The sequence below is a fragment of the Pseudomyrmex gracilis genome, unplaced genomic scaffold, assembly GCF_002006095.1.
Source record: "Pseudomyrmex gracilis isolate BER0280 unplaced genomic scaffold, ASM200609v1 scaffold_106, whole genome shotgun sequence".
In the NCBI taxonomy this organism is placed as follows: Eukaryota; Metazoa; Arthropoda; class Insecta; order Hymenoptera; family Formicidae; genus Pseudomyrmex; species Pseudomyrmex gracilis.
The window spans coordinates 155,800-183,776 of NW_018020690.1; the positions used below are offsets into that span (position 1 = coordinate 155,800).

The 27,977-nt window shown below is 41.1% G+C and overlaps 1 protein-coding gene across 3 annotated transcripts; it reads right to left on the reverse strand.

The window, feature by feature from the left end:
- Window positions 1–45: 45 nt before the first annotated feature.
- LOC109856055 (RNA-binding protein fusilli) lies at window positions 46–27,973 on the reverse strand. 3 transcript variants are annotated; one of them, XM_020430901.1, is made up of 12 exons: window positions 27,280–27,971; window positions 17,739–17,933; window positions 17,219–17,447; window positions 13,712–13,801; window positions 11,373–11,427; window positions 11,176–11,286; window positions 10,383–10,653; window positions 10,055–10,270; window positions 9,757–9,984; window positions 9,463–9,664; window positions 2,462–2,664; window positions 46–2,378 (listed from the first exon to the last, which is right to left on the reverse strand). In XM_020430901.1, exons 1-12 carry the CDS (start codon window positions 27,508–27,510, stop codon window positions 2,199–2,201), a joined length of 2,211 nt encoding a protein of 736 aa, XP_020286490.1. In that variant the 5' UTR covers window positions 27,511–27,971; the 3' UTR covers window positions 46–2,198. The 3 variants fall into 3 exon arrangements, with proteins under 3 accessions (XP_020286490.1, XP_020286491.1, XP_020286489.1); XM_020430902.1 differs by having other exon boundaries at window positions 2,252–2,398; XM_020430900.1 differs by lacking the exons at window positions 46–2,378; window positions 2,462–2,664 and having other exon boundaries at window positions 4,887–9,664; window positions 27,280–27,973.
- Between the last annotated feature and the right edge of the window lie 4 nt (window positions 27,974–27,977).

The window sequence follows — 27,977 nt, forward strand, 5'->3', positions numbered from 1 at the left end:
AACGAGCTCCGCGAGGAAGGGTTTTCACATCGTACACGTTGCGCGTTTTCGTTGCCGAACGGAGCCGCGAACGTCGCGCCTATATCGCGCTTGTCAAAAAAAAAAAAACAAAAAAAAATTTTGAAACATCGAAGAAGCGCACACGTCGCAAAGAGAGAAAAACTGTCGCACAGAAGAGGACTGAAAGGGGAATGAGAAGGGAGCAGGAACTCACGCGCTGAGCGAGTCGATACGTTCTTACAAATGCGTGATCGTTCGCCTTCGTTGTTGTTGTTGTTGTTGTTGTTGTTTGAGCGAGACAGAATCGGATCGTAACGAGAACGAAGCCGAGCGAATGCGGAACCAAGATGTTTCTTGCGCGCGTAATTCTGATTTGTAATCGCTCGATCAATTGCGTCTATGAAGCGCGTTCGCTTCGCTTCCGTTCGTACGACCTGACACGAAATCTGACATTTCGAATTTTGAGTTTTTGGATATCGTCTTTGGCACAAGACAATACGTTTTGAGAATTAAAATTGACGTCTCGATGTCAGCGAAGCAATTTGTCATTTGTACACTATTATGTAAATATGTGCTTAAGAAAATAAGGTGTGGAAAGTAATACGGAGAAAGTTTCCGCGTTCTTATCCGGCGAATCAATCCTCGGGGCTTGGACTCGTGAAATTATCGTGTAATTGAGCTATACAACGGCTGATTATCGCAGCCACATATTTTTTTTTTTTTTAACTTACAACACTGCTTCGTACGATATATTTACTTACATCTATATAAACTACTATGTTCTAAAAAATATATATATATATCTATATATATATATATATCGTAAAAGAGTCACTGTACGCTAACACGTGCTGTGATTAACATATATCGATCGTACCTTATATCAACTCTCTCTCTCTAAGTCGACGATAAACGTGGAATAACAAACGAAACAAGTGAAAAATTTTCACGGAGCAAAGAAGACCCTAACGGAAGACTTTTGTAATATTTGCTGTTCTAACGTGAGATAAACAAGCGCCCCTCCGTTGCTGTTCGACAACGCGTGCGCGTACGTTGAAAAATATTAATAACATACACCGAAAAAACGGACATTTCGAAAAACAAATTATATATATAGAAAATTGTACGGCAAATTTTAACTTAATTTCACGTTTAAACAAGAAGAAACAAATAAACAAATAAAAAATATAAATATTTATATATTACTTTTTTTCACACATCTTAAAACTTTAATTATACTAAATTATAGGTAATATTTGTAAAAACAAGTCAAACGTAAACTTTGAAAGAGGAAACCTCTAATGAAGCCCGTAGAAAAATTGTTCGTTTTATATATTTGCGTAAATTGCACGCACATTTGCGAATGATTCTTTGCAAAAATTGCACACACACACACTGACTACGTCTTCAAGTATTGCACGACGTAATCGTTTTCGACAAACAATTACTATTTACAATCATCAAATTTCACAATGACATGTACAACAAACACAATAACACGGAACGTTCGAACTGGTGTGGTTACTCGAATGTTTTTTTTTTTTTTCAAATGCGCGGGAAATTGAAGAATCGCGGCTCGGCGCCGTTCTTACAACGGGAAAAATAGATGACGTGTGTAATAAGAAAATTAAAAAAAAAAAATTGATGGTTTAAAAAAAGAAAGAAGAGACAAAGCGGGCGATAAATATTCCGTCTCATTTCTCGGAGCAAAATCGGAACAAAAAACGAACGAGAAAGAAACGATGCCGACGCGTGCAACGCCATAACACACAACGGCTCCTCTATCTCTAGACTAGAAAGAAAACGCACCGAAGGCTCTCTCGCGGGAAACGGCGCGCCGAAGATTTGCGAAGGAATGAAGTCACCTTCGGAAAAATGCGCATGGTGGAAAAATCGCACCTTTGTTTTGCACTCTCTGCAAAATAGCACGTGGGTACGCATCATGTGCGTACACGTGTACACTTGTGTGTGTCTCACTAGAGTGTACAACCGTCTTTCACTAGAAAAATCGCTCGAAAAACCTCGTCGTCGACGAGGAGGTCTTCTCGGGATTCGCGTAAGTATCTCTCAAGTAGCTATTTCTTTTTCGCGTGAAGCAAAACACGCGCAAATTGTGCGTTCTTGGATCAGTTCACCGACTCGAGCACGAAGCAAGGAACCAGGATAAGGATCGGCAATAGAGTCCTAGGTGAGGAGGTTCAAACCATGAAAACCTCGACGAACGGAGGATTGCACTCGGTCTGAGGTGGAGGCAACGCGGCCATTCGCTTCTCTAGCTCCACTCGCGGTAGATACGCCTCGATACGCGCGTCAGGACCTGTGGGAGTGGACGCAGTTGTTGGTCCGGGCGCTAATTGCAGACACTCAGCCGGCGCCAGCTGTAAACAAGGAAACAAAACTGACAAGAAGTGTCTCTACAAAGAATGTCCTCGTGAATGCACATCATGGTGTTGGCACTTACCAAAGCCGCTTGCTGAGGAATCGGCGCGATGCCGCCGACACTCGCGGGAGTGTAATAATTGGTCGGGCTGACCGGCGGCGACGGGTAAGGCCAGTAAAAGATCGGCGGCGGATACGGTGTCGCAAATTGCGGTGGGCCGCGGGGTAGCATCGCGGCCGCAGGCGGGAATATCGCCACTGGCGGCGGTGGCAACATCGTGCCTCCTACAGAAGAAAGAAACAGATCAACATTCAACGTTCGATGATTCGCCGTTCGGTCGATGAATCAGACGGTCAACGCGCGTGCAAAATTACAGAAAAAAAAAATAAAAAAAAAAAAATAAAAAAAAATAGCACAGACTCGTTGCGGTTCGCTCTGTGACATCTTTTATTCGCGACTCGCGGGCCAATTACACATTATGCGAAAAATGTATATAAAATGTATTTCGAAATTTCTCGCGCTCAACTGAGATCTCAGAGTATATAATACCGTCGACACAGAAAAAAAACAAAAGAGACTCGTAGTGCCCACGATTATCCATTATGTATTATGTACAAACGTAAAAAAAAAAAAAAGAGTGCCCACTATGTAACCACTCCACAATTACGACGAGTGACATCGTGCAGAGGTCCATCCGTACAGAGGTTTTTCTAAGAAGCACACAAAGCGTTTTTCTCGTTTTTAGTTTACCAAGTAAAAAAAATAATGCGCCAGTATAAAATACAATAATAGTCTTCACAGGCATGTAAGTCTGCGCAGCGTGTTGTTCGCACTATTGGAAGTGAACTAACGACTTTTCGTCTCTCTCTCATAACGAAACTACTACTCGGATTCTCTCTCTAGAGTTTGCGCGCTGCACGATTTCACTTTATAATTCAGGCTGCTCTTGCACGGTCTAAGCGGTAACGCCGACGATTTGCGACGTGTTATTTCAAAGCTCGCCCTCGCGTCGCGACACAAACGAAATCCAAATCTGAAACTTTCAACAAACACCGCTTTAATGTATATGGATAAAAAAAAAAAAAAAAGAATCTCTTGGCACGCGCGCTTGCTCTGCCCAGAGCGTGCAAGAGACAGTTCAGACCAAAAGGAATAAATGATTGGACTTGTCCTACCTGTAAGCACAGAAGTTAGTATTTGTAGGTCCCGCTACCATAACAGCAATCGACACTGCACCAGATTTTGTATAACACGATATACGTATTTTTTTTTTTTTTTTTTGTTTTGTATATGTAATGCAGCACCAACTTGCGATCTCGCCCCCTTTTCTGCCAAATCACCAGATACACGCAGATTCTCACTCTCATTCTCTCTCCCCCTTTCTACTTTTTTTTTTCTTTCTTTTTCTCTTCCACTCATTTCTTTCTCCCCTTTTCTCTCTCTCTCTCTCTCTTTCTCTCTCTCCCTCTCTCGTTTTTTTCTCTCTCCCAGCGGAAAAGCCTGTTTGCGTGCGACGTCTTGTCAAACAAAAAGTACGGTCTTTTTACGTATCAATTTTCTTTTCTGAACTTTTTTTCTGCTTTATTTGACTTTACATCTTGTGTCCCGCGCGAGTTCAAAATTTAAAATCCAATTAAAATCAATTACTTTAATTGCGCATATATTATAAACGCGACGTTCCGTGCCGCGTGGTTTGCATATGCGTTGAACCTTCGTTAATCACATTTGCGCAAATTTTTCACGCAACGTAAAGTCCAGTGCAAATCCAAATCGGCACAAGAACGTATCCCAACAACGATATGTATCAGTGAGCATCTTGAGCGGAAATGCGACACAAATTACCAAGACCGTACGTTTTGCATCAAAAACAGATACATACGCATCGGGCTGTTTGCAGGGGAATACAGGAAAAGAAACGTACATGATACGATAGGAGGAACAGGGTGCGAGAGAGATTCGCTAAGACTACAATTAATCTCTAATTAAACAGGCCGCTGAGATGATATATCGGCATAGCAAGAAGCGACGGCTTAAATTAAAAGATACACTGAGGCCACATTGAGGGTAACTTCCGTTAGCGTGTAATTCGATTTTCGACAAATCGAAAATTCAGCGTTTTAGAAGAAAAAACATAACACGGACATAAAACAGTAGGAAAGAAGGTAGGTGACTTGTGAGTCAATCGGTCTTCCGATTGGGAAAGATGTGAGGGAAGAAGATTCACGTGTAAAATATGTCAAAGATACGAACAGAGAAGGAGAGAAGGAGAGAAGGAGAGAGAGAGAGAGAGAGAGAGAGAGATACCATTTTTACGCAGAGAGACAGAACAACAAAACAACAAAGAGAATGAGCGAGAGAAAGAGAACTAAAAGTTACGACACAAATCTCCAACTTGATCTGTAGATACCAAAGATACCTGTGAGCCCAATGAAAAAAATGTATAGAACGTAACAAAACACACGGTGGTTGCAATCTTCGCTTTGATGATTTTTTGTTTTTCTTCGTCCGCTAGCAAAGCGAGAAATCGGCGCGCGAAAAATGTTTGTTTCCGCAATTTTGACGTAAGTATACACGCGTTAGAATGCGGGAAACGCGGAACGGACGCAACACAAAAAGTGCAACCACCGCGCGAGGTAAATATAATATCAGGGTAAGAGTCCACCAACCCGGCAAGCTAAAAGATATATAATGTCCACAAGGCACATTTATTAAACATGATCGTTCTCACCGTCGATATAAAAATCGTTGATATACAGAGAGTTTATATAGGAAGTAAAAAAAAAAAAAAAACAGAGAGAGATTACACCGTTATTTTGTGTGTGTCGCGCGCGCGCGCATGTGTGTGCGTCTGTATGTGTGTGAGAGTGTGCATATGCATGAGTAACACGTGTAACACCGTGTGCGTGTGTCGAATGTCCCGCGAATGAAGAACGTTCATTTGTAGAAAATCGAAGGATTATATATTTTGAGGAAAAAAAAAAAATACAAGACACATGCAACCGTGAGAATGAAGAAATGGAGCGATGTGACAAATTTCAGAATTCTCGCGTTGGTTCTTTTTTCTTTTTCTCCACGCGCAGGACATTCTCACGCTCACGACATACACATACTCACTAGACACTTCGAGAGGATGCACCCCCAAGTGGAAACGGTGCGAAAGTGACGTCGTTGTGCACGAGGAATCCTTTTCGAAACACGTGTGCAAGCGATATTTCACGAATATATATATATACACAACGTGTTTCTCTATGTGATATATTTTTATATATCGTAATATATAATAATCGAACGTGTTGATGCTGCACTCCGTCCATTTCGCATCGTTTCGCTGTCGCTGACCCTATAATCAATCGTATTGGTATCACTATGTTAAAGCCGAATCGGGAGATAAAAAAAAAAAAAAGTGATTGTTCCCGATTGAAGGATGTCAGAAATGCACGTCCCAGTCTCTCGATTTTCAGGACGCTACTCAAAATGATCGACACAACTTGTCGCTGTTAAATATACATATATATATAAATATGTATATATATATATTTCGATTACACACCGAAATAGAAAATGTTCATCGTGTTCTCACGATCATTTCGCGTTACCTCCTGAAGAAAAGAGGACGATTATTTTACCATGTAAATTGTGCTCAGTGTTCTTTTTTTTTTTTTTTTTTTTTTTTTTGTCTTTCGAACGACCCTTGTCTTCATGTAACCTTCTCGAGCAATTACGTTGTATTAATTAATTAATATACCAAGAACCGGATTGCGGAGTGTCCAACACACGACAGGTACTTTTGTTGTAGCTGCTACGTGACAAAATAGAAGATTGAAGCGAGACACTCTCTACCCGGCCACAATTTTTATAAAAGTCGCGCGTTGAGAGAAACAAAAACACGGGAAAATTTGTTTTGCGCGAGATGACGGCGTGTTTTTTTTTTGAAAGAAAGCAGCGTTTCGGAAACGAGGCGACATTCTTCCCGCGGTTGTGTGTAACGCGTACGTACTGACGTACTCTGTGATAACGTACGAAGAAAACGAACAATAAAAAAATAAAAAAATAAAAATATCAAACCCGTTTACGCAATTGTAGCTCGCGGAAGTAATAAACGGACACAAATATTTGTATGTTTATTTTTTCTTGTTCTCTCTCCGCAAAACCCGCACGGCATGCGCAACACCAGAAATCCGTTTCGTAGAGAGCGGATATTAGATCGCGGAACGGTGAAAGTCGCTTCGCGCGTGGTGTTTGTCCCATTATGCTAACGATGTAAAAAAACGTGGCAAGAGAGAAAACCATAATCAAGAAAGAAAAAAAAAATACAGCACTCGGCGCGACGGAATCGAGATTGACTTCACGAGAAGTTTGTACGTGAGATTACGGAATTTTTTCTGTGCCTCTTCGCGATAAAAAAAGAAACAAAAAAATAATGGAAGCTCGTCACGGCAGTATCTTCGAAGCGAGAAAAGGGGCAAGATGTTCTCGTCTCTCCCGGTGAAGCCGATGCTCGATTCGACGGTAATAATAATAATACACCGTAATTTATTTATCAGCCGTGTGTGTCTCACTTGATCTCAACCAACTACGAACTATCACAAAAGGTATTATAGGCCGTGAGCCAGCTTTGAGAGAAGAGAGTGATGATAATAATAATAATAATAATAATAATAATAATAAAAACACCGCCGACACCACAAGTTAAATCACAAGCCGCGAGTGCGAGAGTACAGAGACGGCGTTTATAATTCCACTCTCTTTCGTTATGTGTTTTCCCCCGTTACATCGGACTCTCCAAAAACCAAACAATCCAATTAATGCACACATACTTGATATTACTAAAGATATTATATATCCGTCACACACACACACACACACACACATATACACATACGAGGAATTAGTGGTGAATCACTTTTTCGTATACGCGATGTTAGATTATTGACAATAATTGTTTGCTAAGATGCAGTATAGACGCTACGTGTGCGTGTGCGTGTATGTGTGTGTCTGTATATGCGAGCGCGAACGTTTCTCCCCCAAAAAAGTGTAAATAAAAATAAATCATTTTGCGTGACAATTTTCCAGTCTAAGTTTTCGGAGCTTGCATGTTACAATCCTCGTAGTAAGGAAGAACTGCGACGAAATGGAACTGTCGAGACCGTCGTGTGCGTATAATATATATAAATTTGAGGAATTTTATATATACATAGAGATGTTGTAACATACAAGCTCACAATAGATGCCATATGTGTGTGTGTGTGTGTGTGTGTATATATATATATATATAAAAGATTTTTACTATACATTCGAATAATTGTTTTTTTAGAATATATAACATTGGATGGAATGTCTATATTGTACACTTAATACTAGTGAAAAATATTTCTAGCAAAATATATAAATCGTCCTTACATATGTGTGTGTTGTGCGTGTGTGTATATTATATTATATTTATATATAAATCAAATGTTTCTGGCGATACCGACACTTGCACGATTCTTTCAAATTGCGAGACTTTTTTGCCGCCTTTCGATATTTAGATGTCTCACAAAAACTTCTTTTCTAGTTTTGAAGAATTACTCAAAAGAGTGCACGTGAAGTGAATGGAATTCCAGAATTTAGAAGACTAAGCAAAGTTATTTGCTGCGTTTGCGCTTTAAGGCACTTATTTTGCACTCGCGTGGAAAAACGAGACAGTGTGTGTGTGTGTGCGCGTGTGTGTGAGTGTGTGTGTGTGTACACGATCTCCCTTTTCTGTACATGATTCTTCTTCTTGGAGATCACCACGCAGAGCGTAAAACTCCGCGTTCTTACGAAAATGTAAATATTATTATCAAAATACACATGATTATATCGAAATTAGTCTTGCCGCCTATAAATACATCAGAACTATATAAATTTTTTATATGAAAACTACAGGTAAATTTTTTCGCGAATTAGTTTAAGTACTCTTGTGTAAGTAACGTTCGAATTTGTACAAAAACCAGTCCGAAACGTCAATCAATAATCTGGCCGAAAACGTTTCGTTAAAAATTCGTTTGTTATGTGAAAAAAAAGGAATGTCATATGTACCACGACTAATATTACAATAACTGTAACTTACATGCTAGGAACGTACATAAAATTCATCAAAAGATAAATTGTATTGTCAACACGGTAATGTGTAACACGATAATTCTCGTAACGCGATGATGACGAAAATGTATAAACTTTCGCGCTAAGATAACAAAACCTTGCTCTCGTCCGAGCAAGATCTACCTAGATGAGAAACGATTATTCACGTTCTTTCTCATGGAAATTGAGAAAAAAAAAATATATATATGTATAAAACAAGAACCGAGGTGATACAACGATGCATCAGATCTGCGGATAGAACTGAGCAGGATAAGGCAAGCCTGGAGTCGCGGTTGGGGCCGTTGGAACACCGTGGAACGCTGCCGCTGCTGGCGTGTGCCAGGTCGGACGTTTCCCGGCGACGCCGCTCGCCGTCGCGTCAGGCGCAAAAGCGGCATCGAACGTTCGTTTCAAACCTACTAGCGTGGCCGGATTCAAAGCCGGCGCAGTGGGCATAATAGGCGCTAGCATGTGCGGCGTCGGCGTTCGCAGGATAGGAATGCGGGGATGATGATGGGGCATATTGAACAGTATGAACGGCGCTGTCGCCGCTGTCTGAGTCACGGCTGGCGCATGAAGCGCAGCTGCGACAGCGGCTGCAGCGGCTGACGGGGACGTCATCGCGTACGCGGGAATCTGAGCGATTGGATTATGGCCGGTTAGTGCAAGGGACTTGCTCGTGGCGGCCACGGAGGTGGGCGAAGCGGGAGTGGTCGAGGTGGGTGGCGGATTAGACGCCAGAGCCATCAGCCAAAAGTCCTGATTCCGGATGGCTTGCGCCTGGACGGCCTGCGCTTGAGCGGCCGCCTGCGCCTGTGCCTGGACAGCTTGCGCTGCCTGTGCCTGCGCTTGCACCAGCGCGTGTATGTCCCACAGAGGCGGAGGTGGCGGCGGCGGTTGCGCAGTCGGCACCGGCACCTGCACCGGCGACGGTGCAGGCGGATGTGTCAAAGTCGCGGGGGTCTGTGTGGTCAACGTACCGGGTGATAGGAGTGCCTTGGTCGACGGCGCTGTTACCGCACCTGTCAATACTAGATTCATGTCATCGCCACTGCACTGGAACACTTCAATGTACCGTTGCTTCTTGCCGAAGATCATATATCGGTGATGTCGCTGAGATGCACATGCATATGCCGATGCCTCACTGTCCATTTGAATGAAAGCCTCGCCAGACGGTTGACCCTGATGGAATCAAAACGAGAAAGAAACCCGTGAATAAATCTGCGGGCAATTAAATCGTATAGCGATAATCATATAACGCATGTGATATGTACTTGAGCATTATAAACCATATGAACACCCTGGTAGACAATATTTTTGGAATGATCGCCCATGAACTCTAAAATATGTTCCACATTCGCTTCATAAGGCAAACCACGAAGTCGAACACAGTCCTTACGCGTGCCGGACGTAATGATATGTTGCGGCAGCAACGGAGGAAGTTGCGCAATAGGAGGTGGTGGTAGTATCACTTGTTTTGAATCGGTCGCTCTATTTAGCACCTTTGTAACAAAAATTCATTTTTAAAAAATCACATTTCTTCCCCTCATACGTATATAAATATTTACTTACCTGTTGCACTTCCGCGGTTGTACTTCGAAACAGTTCTATGTATCGACTGCCAATACAATCTCTGTGTTTGCTCAGAGCTTTTTCGGCGTCCTCTTCCTTCGCGAACAACACAAAGGCATCGCCAGTCGCTCTGCCATCAGGCTTCTTTACAAACAACACTCCTTCCTCGCCGTCCAACACTTGGCAAGGCTTTTGTCCGGATTGAAAAAACTCTAGCTACAGGAAAATTACTGATAGTGTATACCACAGAAAGATAAACAATGGGAACTGAAAATTAACAGGCTTGATTTCGTGCGTATATCTTAAAAGACATTGAATAATTATGTACCACTTGTTTAGCAACGCAATCATACGGCAAGCCCCTCATTCTAACGATGACTTGAGCTCCGCGTGACAGAAAAGCGTGCGCCTCCCCGCTCGTACCACCAGCTACACCAACAAAATCCTCGCCGGAGGCCTTGTAAACCTCTATGTAACGTGTACCCATGTGATGTTTGTGCCGCTTCAGCGCCATGTCTCTATGTTCTTTATTAATAAACCGTACCAACGCCTCGCCGTTACGTCTTCCCAGAGGACTTAAACAAAGAGCTACACCACCCCTAAAAAAGTTATTACACCAATGTTAGGCGCATTGTTGCGATCAGTTCGGCTATTCTATATAAATTACGTTCGTTAGAGAAAAACTTCATAAAGAGACAATTAAATCAAAAATTATTAGAACACTCTAGAAGAGATTTAAATTCTCAAAGATCACAGTTAGATCCATACAGCATTCATACAACATTCACAACTCAAAATAAATGTTTATCACTATGTACAACAGCTGCAAGCAAATAGAAAGGTGTTTGTTTGTTTTTTTTTTTTTTTTAATTACACTTGTTACAATCATTGTAAAGAGAAACTTAGAACAGATCGAGTTTTGTGCATCTAGGTGTGCATTATAGAAACACATAGCTGTCTCAATTACCTGCTTTACACAGATCCGTGTGGCTTGTGCATAAATACCAAAAAGATAGTTAGAAGATAAATTTTATTACTTTTCTTTCAGAATATCTGTTAGTTATGTAAATATATATATATCGGGTTTTTTTGTTTGGTAAAGTCCCAAGAGGAATACTTACTTGGCCACATTTAATCCGCGAAAAAACTTTGCAATGTCTTGGTCTGAAGATTGCCAAGGAAGACCACGTGCTCTCACTACACAGTCGTTGTCCACCTCCTCATCCTTGGAGCTGAAAGACGTCTTATTATTTACAGACATTCAATGTTGGTGTCAAAAAAAAAAAAAAAGGATACAAAACTTCACAACAAAACTTACCAAATGCCAGGTTCTAAGACAATGTTTACTACTTCTGGATTTTGAAAGACGTGACCTGAAAATATACACACGTATATTTATCACATTTACATGTACATACACGTATAACAGTTTGCGAACAGCGTTCGAAACTTAAAATATAGCAGAGAGAAACATCCGTTAAACTGTGAAACATGTACAAAATTTCGAAGAAACGACTCATGTGGTTTAACCTCCTAAGAAATGAAAACCACCATAAACGATCTTCCTCACTGAGCGAAGACGACGCGTATACGCGTATACCTATGTAAAAACAAAATTTTCAAACAAGATTTTGTTTTCTGATCTCTGTGTAGTAGTTTTCGTCGAATTATTGATCAGAAGGAAAGAACTGTGAAGGAAAAACGTGTACGTACATGTGCGTGCGGAAACGTGGATTGTATATGAAACATCGCGTGTAAACACGCAGGTATCTCATATACGTTGAACAACCACCGGCAGTAAGTTAGCACAGAGGGCTACTCTTTTTATTGCCTACTGCACTTTCTACACTTCCCTCGTGTCTTCTTTCTTCGCTTCGTTTCCACGTGATGATATTGCGAGATCCGAGTTTGCGGTTAATTTCGCTCGAAGACTTGGCGAAGAAACACAACGAACAGGTAAGAGATCACAAATTGTGCGAACAAATAACGTAAAAATCTCCAACACGAACTGAATTCTCTCAAAATTCTTGTACCTCACAGCACGTAATTCAAGAAACGATCTCGGAATTGTCAGAAATCGATTAAATGAAATTCGTACAGTTTTCCCCCATTGTGTCTCGCGAGACTACTACTTGCAAAAACAAAGTTGAAGTTTTTCGGTTAGAAAAATTTAAAAGTTTCGACAAACAAGCAAGAGAGTCCGCGATTCCGAGTAGCGTGTCTCTCTTCCTCTCTTCCTCTTCTAAACTTGTGCTTATTCATTTCCTCTGTAACCATATCCGCGAGCTTGTCTCTGATTTCTCGTTACCTGCAACGAAATGGATTATTCGATTCGCGGACTCGACAAAAACAAACGCGTACCCGCGTTCAACACGCCAACGTTCGTGAATTTCGTTTTGAGGAATGCAGGAATCGATCGTCCCCTTGCTTTATACTCGCCAAGCTGAATTGTTCGCTCGTTTTCTGTGGCTCTTTTCGAGCACAAGCGAAACACACCAAAAACGCACGCAAGAAAACGCACGTCGAAATTATTCCATTAAAAACGAAATTTTCTAAATTGTTTTTTAATGATCGAAACGCGCATTGCAAAAGTATTCCGAAATATCCTGTCCTGAGACGATGATGTTTCGGTGTTATTTCAGTCTTTTGTGACAAAAAGAAAAAAGATAATTATCCAAAAATGTTCTCGCAAATATATGCGAGAAACTTTGACAAGTAAAACTACTTACTGTCCGTATCGGCAATGCGGCAGATCGAAAGATACGCGATGTCAAAAGCGCAAAGTATTTTTTTTTTTTTTTTTTTTTATGCACGTCGCGCGTACATATGACGCGATAGCGCACACGCGGCTATTGGGCAATAATATAACTCTTGGCAGGTTGAGTGTCACTGTGATAAGAAAGCCGTAACATACTCTGCTTTGCTTGGAACGTTGCTTGACCCGCGTGTTTTGCGTCTGTGTGGAAATACACAACTTGGGAAAAGTAGCAGAAAGAGAGGAAAAGAATGCACAGCGCGGCGATCGATCAATTGTTGTTACGATGTCTCACCAAAGCCTGACGTGCCGAATGCGAGATTCGTCATTTGTTTTCTCGAGAATGGAAGACAATTTTTTTTTTTTCAAGAATCAGAAAGCGCTTGTTTTGCACAAATGAGCACAAATCGAGAAAAAAGTGAATATCTCCCCCCGAAGAAGAAGAAGAACAAAGACTTAATCGCCGCACGCAATCGCAACCTTCCAAGGCCGTAAATTGTCGGACATAAACACACGCCGCGCAATTGTATTTTGGAGAAATGAGCAACGCACAAGCAGAGGCAAGACATGTATCTCGAGCAACATGACGCGCACATTGTAACTCGAAGTTCTTATCTCACGAGTGTTAAGTTAAAAAAAGAAGATGATGATACGCGCGCGACCGTGTCCACATATTTTGAAATCGAAATAGGTTTTACTCTTATCCGCTTCCTAAACCGATAAGTTGGACGACTCTCACATGGCGTGTAGATATAACGTAACGTTTCGTAATTTCACCGATCGAAATCTAAAAATTTTGTTTCTCTTGTTTTTTTTTTTTTTTTACAAAAAATTTAAAAGAACAGACGAACGTCAAGTTCGTAATTTTCCAAAAGAGGCCACTCTATCCCAATCTCACTCACCATCCTTAATCATTCGCTGTATCACGTTGATCATGTCCATTATCTCTTTGACGTGGAAGTCGTTGTCAGGATCTGACGGCATGCCGAAATCTGATTTTAAATGTCAAGGAGGAGATAAAAAGTCGACTTTGACGATATCACAACGCGCAAATTTTTATTATTCGCGCGTTCGCATTTTTTTTTAACGAGAAGTTGAGTGCTGACTCGATTTTTTTCCAGCAGAAACGGAAGTCGCGCAAGACTTTACGCCTGCTATTTTCTTTACGCGTATTCATATCGTCGCACTTTCCACCGTGCGCGACACATTATGCGCCATTTCAAATACAAATGTGAAAAATATGATTAAGAAAAAAATAAAAAAATAAATAAAAGACATTATGAATAATCGCAGCGTTCTAAGAAAAACAGATACATGAAACATCCTGTGTTCAAACGTGAGATAACGTGAGAGGGGAAAGATGTACACATACATGTATGGAATCTAAAAAAAATTATTATAAATAGATAAGAGATAATATGAAGAATAATTGAGTACTTGAATATCTCGCTCTCGTACGGTTTTTCTTTGACTGCAAATGACATCAATGCCACTTGGAATATGACCCTAGCGCGATTACACGGACCTTATATAACGATAACGTGTGTATGTATGTGTGTGAAATAGTTTGTTAAAAATAAAAAAAAAAAAAAATCTATTTCAGAAAACAAAACATGGATTCTCTCACAATTCCGAGAGAAGAGTTCAGCTTCGAGCGAGCAAGAGAAGTAGAGACTGTATATATACACATGATTTGGTATAAACAATGTTAAAACACAACGCGGAATTCACTGTCGCGTACCCTGTAATTCCAAATGAGCTGAGCGTTTCTGTAATGACCAGGTAGGGTCGCGCGAGCGTTACGTTAGAGCGGAATCACGCGGATCGGCGTCCGATGGAAAATCGGTACTGAGGAAGAAGGAAAATCGAAGAGAAAAAAAAATTGCGCGCGTAATGACACACATTTACATGACGTTCGCTCGTTCGTTACCGATATCTTGCAGCAGAGGGCTGACCTTTAAACCGTCTTGATAAGACGGCATCGACTATAACTCGAGACTCTCTCCTCAAGTCATCTGGTTATTCCTTCCCTTTCTGAGGTCTTCTCCGAGCGATTTAACGATCCGAGAGAACTTTGAATGAAAAATTCCATGAAGAAGTAAAAGACATTCTCTCACTCCAATTGTTTTGACGAAGTTAATTGAACATTATCGTTGCACAAATTTGTGTATTGTAATTAATATGCGAACTCTCGAATGAGTCGTCGAAGTTTCTCTTGCTCTCTCGAATAAATCAGAAACGCAACTGTTATTAATTCTACGTATCACAGCTGAGAATTACGTTCGAATTACTTTTTTTCTCTCTCTCTCTCTCAATTGAAGAGATAAAAGTCTTTATTTTTACAAAACGGAAATTATCACAGCAACAATTTGATCAATTAATGAATATTTAATACTCACGACCTTATCAACGATACGAAAAAAAAAAAAAAGAGAAAGAAAGAAAACGAACCGAAGGCCGATACTTTTGAAATTTGAACCGAGATAGTAATGTCAATAAATTCGTTAAGGGGTTAGCGTTAATAATAGCTATGTGAAGATAACATATACTTGATACAGTTCGATCTTTTTTTCAGCGCTCGAGACATCTCTCACATTCTTAGAACATTTCTAAAAAAAAAAAAACAAAAAAAACGTTACTTCAATACGCAACACAAAAGAAGAAACAAAACTCGATTTCATTAAAAACGAAAAAAAAAAATCTGCATCGGGAGAGATAACACGACGAGAAACAATTCCCGCTTTAAAGTATATTTTAAAATTCTTCGCAACGCACACACGAGTTTGCGTACATACAAAAGTACGTGACACGTTGGAGAACCGAAGTCGCAGACCGGCCAATCTCAACGCGACTCGCATCGAACAAGTGAGTGATGAATCGATCGATATGCATGTGTCTCAGACGGCGCAGGTGGTCTTGTTTTATTAGCGCCAGATAGAATATACAACAGGGAGAGACGCGAACAAAAGATGCGCCGATATAATACAGCTTTGGCCGGATGATCGAGATCGGATTTATTTAACGCGAGAGAGAGTCTCTTCCTAAGTCTCTCTCGCGGGGATGTGACATCTACACTCTTCTGACATCGCGACGGAAAGGATCTCCCCCTTCGCATCTCCATTACAAATCGAAAATACGCTCGCGGCGTATCGCTTAGCAGCGGGACGCGTCGTCGCGAAACCGCGTCGGAGCAAACACGTCAAACCGAATCAAAACGAGGAAACCGAAACTTCTTGTTTGTTCTTATTTGAACACGAATCTTGAAATAAATATTCGATATTCGTCAAACGAACTGCACGAAACGAAAAAAAAAAAAAAAAAAAAAACTGTACACAAAGTATTCTTATCGAGTTATTATCTTTTAAGTAACCAAATTTATAAATGTCATAGATGTCACTTTTATAAATAACCGAAACTTGACGGGAGATTGATCACAAACACGAACTCTCTTATTGAATTTCAACGTGGATTAAAATATCAAAGCGTATCGAAGCACACAAAGAGTGTCGCTTCTCTCGAGATAAGAAAATCTTACTTTTTTCATTTTTTTTTTTTTTTTCGAGTAACTGCTCGAGCGTAACGCTTACGTATGTTTCAACTGCTGCTTTCCAGATCAAATCGAAAACTGATACAGAAATCGAAACACGCACGTACCTGCCCAGCAATCTCAATTCCGAGTCATCGTTAAGTCGACGGTACACGCCTTGATGAGAAAACTCAAGAAGATGATTCTCTGCCACTGTGTGTGTATGTGTGTACGAAAATACGCGACTGCTACAGATCGTTTTTCTGCTCTCTCTCTCTCTGACTTTTGATCCTTCGTTTCTCGATTATCTATCGACGGGATCGCGATCGGATCTTCTTACGATGGAATCGCGCGACCGATGCAGTCCGCGCAGCGACATACACACACGCCCACGCTTCGTACGACCCGCGGGGACTACTGACTCCCGTTCGGATAATGCGACGTCGTCGAAGTTGCCCGCGTTTGTGCTTCTACCGCGCCGCCTGACGGCCACGCGACACGATGATCTTCCGACGTAGAAATTCACGTACGGTAACATACAACGCGAGCCAGTCTCGAGTGTTAATGTGTTGTAGGGTATTAGATAAGTCCGACCGGAAGACTGAGATACCACTCTGCAGTGAACATCGTCATCGATACGATGACATCGGCAAGAAGATATCGACAGTAATCAACTTCCTGATTAAGAGTCGCGTTTTTCGAAAAACTCAAACAACGCCGACAAATATCTTACAGATAATTCTCATGGACTTGACATTTTTGAATTAAATGTCAAGGCGCTTAGTATATATGTAACAAATCGGGATGGACAACGAAGTGGCACTGATGTGTCTTATAAAACCAAAGCTTTGACAACTCGATGACAAATGTATAAAAAGGATACATTGTAACATCTCCTGGACGCCGAGTGTAGACAATTCTCCGTGAGACGAGTAACACTCCACGAACTCCTTTCGAAGATCATGAAAGTAATTATAGTGTTCCGGCAGCTCGATGTTCTTTCTACAGGCTTCTGGATGCAAGCACTGTCTCAGCGGGGCCTGACCGTCCACCACGAATCTTGGTTTAGCACCGGACGTTACGGAAGACATAGAAGCCCACCAGATCTCGAACTTGAAATATAAATTGCATCATGTGATATTGAACGTAATTATTTAGACTTAATATATATCTTTTTTTTAATTTAGTAACTCTGTTATGTTAAATTTTTTACAAAAGTAAATGTTTTCATATTCCAGAACTTCACTTTTCAAGATAGAAATTCAGATCTGACTTTTAAATATATAAAAAGTTAAATAATAAAAAATAAACGTAAATTGTTTGTTAATTCGCGTTTAAAAGAAAATTATATATACGCGTGCATGCAAAATTGTTTTCTTCCTGTAAGCTTGGCAAATATATACCTTTTCAATAACTTGCTGCAGAGGACTCCCGTATTCCCGAAGGGTTCGTTCGGTCAAGGTTGGAGCGTGCGCTAACGCTGCCTCGTTAATGTTCCCGCTGCTTCCGGCGATCGCCGGGTTGTCGCTGCCGGTCCCAGGAGTGCAACTCTCCTCCATTACCATCGGCCGCACGATGTACTGCTGCCTGCCTACCACCTGCAAGAACGAGTCCACGAGTGAGGAGAGAAGGCAAGCAAAAACACGGCGAGCTTGTTGCTATGCGGCGCAAGTAACGTATCAATTATTTGCCGGGCGCAAAACAAAGATGCGACTTAATTTTCCCGTATCAAACGGCGTGTATCCCGCGTGCGAACAAAGTGGCGACGTTACGATTTTTGTTTTCTTTTTCGCTTCCGCTTATCGAAGCGAGCAAATTGCGCAATATGCGGGCGAACGTTTCGTCTTTCGAGAAGGTTTCGATTGTTCGTTTCTCGAAAAGATTGCTCGCGGAGAAATGTGCTGCGAAAGTTTTTGTGAATTTTAAACGGTATTAAAATTCACAAATTACATTGCGATTTCGGACTCGAAATCAGAGATAAATTTGTTTTTAATGTTCTGCAAGCGGAATATTTTTTATTTCTGTAAAATTGAAAGAAAGAAGAATTTTATCTTGAGTTTACCTCATTTTTACTTCAATAATCGTGTAAACAGTATCAATCAATTGTTGTTTATTAATCGCGATATAGAAAACAAGTTATTTTTACACGGGATCCATATTGCTTCATTCGTCAGCTTCCAAACAGGTTCTTTTACTTTTTTTTTTTTTTTTGCATCTTAATGCTGTGAGCGCACACGCGCGCGTTTGCTTTACTTTCATAAGACACCATGTGTGTGCGCGTGCGTATTCATTGCGACAAAAACTATCGGATATTTATCGAACGTCGTTCTTTAGTTTTGATGCATAAATGTGTGTATGTACACACAGACGTGTTATTCTCGGACACTTTTTATCTCTTATACTATTATCGTATTTTTCTTTCTCTTGCTATTTATTGTTATTTATCACTTGTACCATACGCGTCGGAGCTTTAAACCGAGTGCGATTTCCTTATTAAAACCAGACAGTTTACGACAGTGGTGTGCAGTCAAGATCACGAGCTTTGAACCTTGAACTTGACCAACGTATTCTTCCCTGTGTATTGATAAATACGATTAGCAACATTATTAACGCGCCTGCGACGATGTGCCTGATGCAATTCCGTTGAGTCGCAGCGTTGCATATTCAAAGGGGACACAGAAAAGGGGACACGCGCTTTATGATAATTTCCTAGGTATGTTTTTCTCCTTATGTAAAAATTTTCCGTGTGGTATTCACATTTCAACTAGCTGTGTGATTGAGAGACATTCCTCTGTGAAAATATTGAAAGATCTTTGCGTTATAGATTTTCAACAATGAAATAGATAACAACAGTGCAGCGTATTTTAAAACACACATGGTTTGTCAACTTGACCTAAACTTATCCCCAACCGACTTGACTCAAATTTCTGACCTCAAAGCATTCATGGATTTTAAAATCACTCCGATCTGATCGCACTCTTTCTTTTGACAGAAAAAATTCAAAAAAAAAAGAAACGTTCCGAGTTGAGTTTTGGGAAACGTATTCTGAAAAGTTACGCATTAGCTAGTCCCTACCACATTTCGACAATTTGTCAACCCTAATAGTGTGTTGTTTATTTTTTAAAATCACGACTGACATTATTAATCTTACACCGTTTTAGTCGTACACGTGGAGCTTATTAATACGAATAAATCACGTTGAAGAATCGTTAAAGTTCGATTTCTCTCGAATTTATTATAATTGAATGATAAAAATGTCAGGTCACTAGACGGCCCCGGTTTGACGCACCGCCGCGAACGCGGATATGCGTAATATATTTAAAACAGGACGATCGTGTAACGTCTTTAAATTAGACACTGTTTTTTATCATCGAAACACACAGAACAATATGTAAATTATTTTTATACAAATATTACAATATAAAAAATATTTATAAATAAATAATCACTTTATTCCGTAATTCATCCTTTTAGAGTATTCACTATGTGTTTGTGCGATTGTCTATCTCTTAATGCCTATAAAACAACAAATAATATGAAATACAAATAACTAATAACCAACAAATCGAATATGAGAAAGAGAGAGAGAGAGAGAGAGAGAGAGAGAGAGAGAGAGAGAGAGAGATATGTCAATGTATTAAAAACTGGTTATAGTCACATATTTCACACACTAGTACGCTTGACGTCGTTCGCAAAGAAACTTAATAGGCAGGTTCCTTGACGCACGGGGTTAACGGATCAAGGTTCTCCTAGAGGCGATTCATCATCGCGTACCGGGATCGGCGTCTCTTCGAATCATGCCGCGTGTCGATGAAAAGCCGCGGTGGCGCAATGCGAAGAACGAGAAGAAGGGATCTCTCCGGCCATTACGTAAAAATATAAATCGCTCTTTCGAACGGCCTTCTTTCTCTCTCTCTCTCTCTCTGTCTCGTCGTTGTCGCAAGAGAAGAGATCCTTTCGCGCGCGACAAGAATAATCTATACCGAAAAAAACAGTTCAACTGTTATTTTCTTAGAAACCGGCGATAAACCATAAAAACGTGGCGTTCTCGCTCTTCTCTTTCTGCATCGCGCACAAAAAAGGTCGCGCGCGCACGGATGTCCTTCGGAATTCTTAAGCGAGAATCGGACGAAAAAATATATCTAAGAGAGAGCCGAAAAATGTTGAACGTGAGACTCAAGTCTCGTCTTTTAAGAAAATCAAGACAACTCAAGAGCGTGTGAACTCGTTGAAAGACGGTCGCGCGTTTTCTTTTTTTTCTTTTTCAACCGTCACATACGTGCCAGTACAGACACGCATTGTACGTCATTCACATTCTTATTACGAGAACTTCGAACCGATGTTTTGAATGAAGAAAACGGTTTTGATTTTTTTTTTGTTTTTCCAAAAACAATCCCAAAGTTGAGAATAAAATCTGTCCTCCATGAATAAACGTTTTGCAACTTAGCGGTATTTATACTGATGCGTTCTTTCTTTTTTTTTTTCGAAAAACAAAGAGAAATGCGAACGTGAACACTTGTCTGAGAGTATCTTCCGGGTGTACGTGCGTGAAACAGCCGAGCCTGTGTGAAGGATAAAAGGCCAACGCACGAAATAGTATCCCACTGTTGCGATCGCTACGATCACAGCTACCATATTCGAACACGTGCGAGGAAAACAAAGTAGGAAAAAAAAGGAAAAGAAACAAGGGAGAGAGAGAAGTCAAAATAGCAAAAAATGGAAGCGCGCGTGATGCCTTTTTATTTTTTTTATTTTTGACAGTGTGCTATTTAATCAATATATATATATATGGCCTAAAACCGCCGTGTATATGCGCGGCAAGGTCGGGGCGAACGCACATTTTAAGCGTCACACGTGGCGCGACGGGGTTTCTCATACACATTGCAAATGCGTCGGTCAAGCGCGGCGTCACGCAGAATCGCGGTGGGAAACGAGAGGTCATAGGTCCCGGAGGTGGAACGAACGTCTTCCTGGCGAGTGCGACAAGATAGGCGCGGAGGAAACAAAAAGATAAATGAGATTGCAAATGTGACACGTACGATGCGTATGTGCGCGACGCGTTATGCAACTTGAGTTACGAGCTCTTCTCCACGTTCTGTACAAAAAAAAAAAAAAAAAAAAAAAAAAAAAAAATGACAAAGCGCACACATTTCCATTGCTGTGCGCGTTTGTTTCAATTTCTCTCGTTGAGTCAATTTTGCGCTACGGAAATTTATTTGTAAGAAATGAGTCTCGAACTGAAACCGCAATACGCAATGATTTTTCCGAACGAAAGAGATTCTCTCTCCATTTCCGGAGTTCGCTCCGTTTTTATTTTCGAGATTTCATTGCGTGTCAAATCATCGCTAGCCTGGCGCTTGTTGCTCGGCGCAATCTCGACTCTCTTTGCAGCCGGAGCAACCATAGTGGAAGCCTCTACACGGCCGGGTGGGAGAGACGATCGCGAAAGGAGGGAAGAGAGAAAAGAGTTAAGATGGTGGACCGGAATGGGGCGGTCGCGAGACCGTGTACGCGGAATGTTGGATACAGAAAGCTCCGGGCGATGCGACACACACGAGGAATCTGTTGGACGACGGAAAGATCAGCGTGTGGCTCGCATACACAAAAAAAAAAAAAAAAAAAAAAAAAAAAAATCAAAGCCTCTGCTAATAGAACGAACATGTCAAATATTTGTACACTTCCGTCTCGTTGCACAGTTTGAAAGAAATCGAGACTCTCTGCGTGTGTGCCACTTTTGCATACGTGCTAAAGCGCGATGCTTGTTAAGCGCGACGTTTACGTCCTCGGACGGATGTCCAAAGTTTCATTTAAACGAGGAAAAAAAACGATAGTCGTTCGATTCGCGTTCACAAAAGAGACTTTTTTGTCGCGAAAGAGCAAAGTTCGCGCGAAGGATAAATATGCGCGTCGTTATGTCGTTATTATTCCGAATAAAAGCGTTAAATGACGAGCGGAATGTTTCTGACTTGTAAATGGACGTTCGTCGTTTTGCCGTTCATGAACGGCAAAACGACGGCGGCGTGCGGCTTCGGGATAGTCGCAGCCTTGCGCGGCAGCGTCAAGTCAACGGCCTCTCGCTTCTCACGAGAGAATGCTCCAGCAAATCTGCGACGCGGGATCGCCAACGCAATACACCTAGGAGAAGTCAGGCATCTACCGCGCCGGAACACCGAGCTTGCCGCAAGAGTTATGAAATTGGCGTTGTACATTAAACTCTTTACGGTTACACACACACACACACACACCTGGAAATAATATCTATATAGTCGTAAAGTGACTGATAAGCGTTTCAGAAATAAACTTATGTGTGCGGAATGAGATAGAGAGAGAGAGACAGAGAGAGAGGGAGAGAGAGAGTTCGAAACCAGATACAAAAATTATTAGAAGCTCATTTCTTATGTGGACACATTTTATTGCGAACGATTTTAAAAAATCACGCCATTTAGAAAAATAGACAACTTCGTATAAAGAGATCTGAAACTACTTTAATTTTGTAACACATCCTCATAAGAGAGAATTAAGGTTTTATTGAAATTTCATGCAGAAACCTGATTGACAATCGTCGCGTGAGACGCTTGAAATTGCGTATATGTTTGGCATCGGATAATTCAAGTCAACTGCGCACACAAGAAGCGAATAAATCTCTCAGAGAATAGTAGTAGTTTCTCCAACTTTTCTAGTTCACGCGCGCACAATCGCTCGTAAGTGAACAACAGTTACAATGATTATTAAAAAAAAACTATTTGTTTAATAAGTATCGTAGCAATTTTTCAGAGTAAATATTAAATTACTTTTTCACAATCATGGTTGCAATTTAGAAAGTGTTTAAAAATTTTTTAAAATTTACGAAAAAATTGAAAACTTGCGTGAAAACACAAAAGAGCGGGAGATATTATCTCGGAAAATTCGGGTAACCGATTTTCGTGATAAACCGTTACGTATATCACGATCTGCGGTATCTCTCTCGCGGTATCATCGGCAGCGATGATGCCACTTATCGCTCGATTCTCTCTTTATACAGCGCGTCTCGCGAGAGGAGCACGTTCGCGGCCATTGTCCCCGATTGAGGAGGGCAACCTATTCGAGATTATAGTTGGCCAGGTATGCAACTCGACGGGAAAAAGAAAACGACCTGCCAGATGGAACCCGGGCGCGCTCGTGCAAGACACAAATCGCAACAAGGAATAAAGATGAGACTGGTGGTGCACCTGTTGTCGCAATACGCTGGGACGCGCGCGCTAGATTTCTCAAAACCCAAAGAAAACGTCACGTGACGTCATGCTCGGCGAGACGTCGGACAATGCCAGACGACACGAAAACATACATCATTGTCCTCTGCGAGGTGTCGCGTGCGAAAACGTCGCGGTTATTTGAATGAATAATTTTGTGAGTTAGTTGTTTGAAAAAAAAAGGAAAAGAAAACTTAAAATATTCAACATAAAATTGAAAAAAGTTTGAATAAGTTCGAACGTATTATCGGTTGGAAATTAAAATGCGTATTAAAAAACTTTCGATAATTTTTGTACATATTTATATTCCACTTGATTTATTTACGCTGAGAATATTACTGATTAGATACGCGTATCACATAGAAATGGAATTTAAAACGAGTAAGAGAGAGAGAGAGAAAAGGAGAGATAGATGATTTGATGTCGCAATGATGTAACATTGATGCAAAACACACTGTATATTAGACTTACTAATTTTTCACTCTTCGTACTCTACCATAAACGTTCTATTTTTTACATCACGTTGCTAGATTACAACGACGAAAAAAAAAACGTCGTGGCGAGAAATTGCACGGAACGTGGAAGATGTCTTAATCACACGAAAGGGAGAAATGTCGCAACCGCGCGCTTTTGCGCAAGATCGAGTCACGGAAAAAAAAAAAAAAACAAAGTGAACATTCGATTGAAATTTCGTGCGCGAATGTCGTGACTGAATATAAAATTCGAACTTACACAAATTTAAATTTTACAATTTGCAAAACATCTTGCAATCTGTTACATAAAAACAGAATTAATTAACATTAAGAATATGATTATAATTAATCTATATCTTTTTTAGCTCGTACCGCCTTTCCGAGGCAAAATTCATACGGAGCGGTAAATCGTTTCCCAAGTCGCCAATTTGGCAATCGCGAACGAGAGAAATCGAGATCGAGCAATCGATTCGCGCACTGAGAAAAGTAAAAGACGAAGAAGAGTAGAGAAAAAAAAAAATATTGTAAAACCGAACGGGCACCGAGCGAATAACCCGGTGATCGCGCCGGCACAAGGTTGGAGGTAATGGACGACCTTTCGAGGGCGCGATGCTCCGCCCCCGCCGGGTAATTCGAGAAACAATGGCAGCCAACGACACGCACCGCGCAAGCGTCTCAAACAAGATTGGCTTCCGCGAGATTCGCAATTTGCGTAACGCGAAGTCGCAACGAGAAATTTCTTCAATTTGACAGGTCGCTCGGATGACGGGTGTTCATTCGAATGACGCGATCGCACGTAAACATAAAAATCTGCCTCAATTACGCAACTTGCGACCATTAATTTTTTTTATGTAATCATTGTACGTGCGTTTAAAATTTTGCATTTTTCGAGAGAGATCGGTGATGTTTAAAGTAACGCACGTACATATCAAAATCAGATTTGAATTGCGTGTGTTTATGATATACTTTTTATTAGAAATTAGCGATTTTAGTGAGTTTAATAAGCTTAGCTGTATACAATCTTGCAACTAAAAAAACGCGAACTTACGTTAACGACAAAATTGCTTTGTCAAAAAAAAAAAAAAAAAAAGAATCAGCTTAAAAGCTCATTGACACTATCTCGCTTAAGTGTCACAACGTTTAACATTTAAACGCGCAACACACAATAGTTATCGGAAACAACTTCAATCGCGAGACCGTAATCTTTTGTCGAGGCACGTGCGAAGTAACACATAAAACATGCACGAATTATATTGATTATTTTTGGAGAAAAAGACGAAGAATACGAAAACTCGATTTAAATTCAGTCAAAACTTTGCGAAAAAAAAGTGTTTACAAGCCTGAGAAGTTAACAGAATTTAACAATGTTTACAAAACAACAGTATTTAAAAATGTGTTACGCATCGGTTTCACGGTAAACTTATATTTTTGTTTGAAACGAGAAGAGTTAATTAAAACAAAAAAAAAAAAAGATACTAAGCCGCGATGCAGCTTGAAAAAAAATGGCAAGCAATGTATTTGAAACTTTCACGTGCGCAAACGCGCACAAGACGGAAGATTCGTTTCATAATCGCAGCCTTAAGATATCACATGGAGCAGAAAAACAAAATGTCGGAAAGACTTTTTACGTCACAGATCTGGTAATTTATAAAATTAATAAATCACGACGCTCACATTATTCTTTCACTGAAGTCAATTTATTTGCATTTTTTTACGCTGTGCGTCGTAAAATTCAAAATAACAGTGAGTTATCGAGATGTTTTCAAATCAAGTGTTTGTCTCGAATTAATTTATTTTTTGTTTTGCGTTTTTCGCAAAAGAAAAAAATGCGCGCGCGCATGCACACACACACGCACACGCACATAAAATGAAAATCTCTCGATAATTTACGGTCGCTTTTTTGTCTGTTGCAGGTGCGATACGCGGTGATAATCACGACGCGGCAATCTGCCCGTCGATCTCGTCGGGCTCTTTTTTGTTTACATCTCGAGACGACACGTCGACGGCGCGAGGACGGAGTGCAAAGTTTTGAAAAACTCGCTAATCACGACACTTAAACGCGACACGAACGCGTTTCGCGATCTTCCATCGCGATACGGGACCGACCTTGCAATTTATTTTCTTTAGTTTTGTATCGATTTTTTTTCCCCCGTTCTTTTCTTTCAAAAGCGCGCTGAATGAAACATCGATGTAAACAACGATGAGTAAATCGAGCGGTTAAAGACAGATAGAAAATGTATGATATTGACTTTCGAGAGATACAAAAATCTTTCAACGTCGACAATTTGAATAGAAGTCGACTGTTAATTCTAAGAGATAATTTCTCCATTTACGGCTTTACAGATGCAAACGATGTGCGCGACTTCGAGAAGAAATGAACAAACGAATCGCGAAAACTGGTCGAAATCAACAATTCAAGATGAATGAGTTTTGCGTTAGCGACCTCGAAAATAACGCGAGGTTCTTCTTTGAAATTGTAATTCCTCACATAAACAGGTTAAGAAACGAAAATTTACATAACTGAACGCAGTCCCGCAGCGCGACTTAACTTCACTAACGCGGCGCGATATGTGACTTAAAAAAAAAAAAAAAAGTTTGTTACTGATAGAGAATCATCATTATAGAAGCAAATGAGTCGTTCATAGATATGTAAAAAAAAGATCGAGAACGTGCGTTCTAATTAAATTTTTTATCTCCAACAAAAAATTCCACTGCGTTTTGAAAACCTTGCATCCGGTTCCTAAGTTTTTGTTATACTTCTTCTTCTTTGTTCCGAGAGAAAAAGGCTTTTCTTATTCTCCGTCCTTCATAGCTGCAGTCCTTTGTAAGGACTTCGGATAAAATTTATGACCGTAAAAGTCTGTCAGACATGCTGTCTGAGGATTTTAAAAAAGTGCAAACACAAATCATAAACAGACCACGTGCTTTAAAATATCGTTCACGTGTTTTAAAATCTCTATCATTTTTACAACAAATTCGCTCTATCAATCTGTGATCGCTCGAATTCCGAAACGATCGACGAACGTTCTTATTGCAATTTGACTGCAAATTTGCTTTGGGATTCGAGCAATCGTTCGTGTAATCGTTCAGCAATCGCGATATGCGCAACGTGAGGAGCCTGAATCTCGGGATCAACCGTGAATCAACTCGTCCGTGGCGAACCACTTCCGTCTCCTCTCTCGCGCGCGCGCGCGCGCCTCTCTCTTTCTCTCCTCTTCTTTCTCTTTTCGCGTTTACGTTACCTTATTCTGCGGCACGTCGATGAGCACGTAGACGAGCAGCGTGATCTCCTCCTCGTCGGAACCCAGGGCATTACCCTGGAGACCGGCGGTCGTCACGTACAGGGCAACCAGGATATTCGAGCTACCTGCTACTGCTGCTGCTGTTGCTGTTGCTGCCGATCCTTCTCCTCCTCCTCCTCCTCCTCCTCCTCCTCCTCCTCCTGTGCTTCCCGTCGTTCTCGCACCAGTCATCGTTCCCGTGGGAGTCGCACACCTGGCGAACTCCGGTTCGATTCCTCCTCTTCTTCTTTCCCGCTACTGTTTCGTGTGCACCTCGCGCGACGCACTCGCGCGACGTCCCGTCGCCGAGGAGGCGTCGCAATCTCTCACTGATAATATTTATTATTCACTGAATTCGCCACGCGCGATTCATTCCTTTTCCGCGACGGCGACGACGACGACGACGACGAAGAAGAAGCACGTGTTTGAGGTTATGAATCGACGACGTTGTTAAACGGCGACGGCGATCCGACCGACGGCACACCTGGAATATAACCGAAAAACCGGAGTGTTCGCAGTTAGGATCGATCGCACGGATGCGTGTGTGTTGTTTCGTCGCTCCTTCTGTCTTATTCGGTCGCTCGGTCGGACGGAGCGCCGTCGAAAGTTTCGTGCAGCACTGACCGCACGTCCCCCTGGCCTGGCACGTAACGAAGGCG

Bases quoted from the DNA above. Each gene is read 5' to 3' on its own strand.
- LOC109856055 (XM_020430900.1), bottom strand. From the start codon at position 27,510: ATGACTGGTGCGAGAACGACGGGAAGCACAGGAGGAGGAGGAGGAGGA. The intron at 17,934-27,279 runs GTAACGTAAACG...TCGTTCTTGCAG, and splicing joins TCGACGTGCCGCAGAATAAG to GTGGTAGGCAGGCAGCAGTA. The intron at 10,271-10,382 runs GTACATAATTAT...ATTTTCCTGTAG, and splicing joins ATTGCGTTGCTAAACAAGTG to CTAGAGTTTTTTCAATCCGG.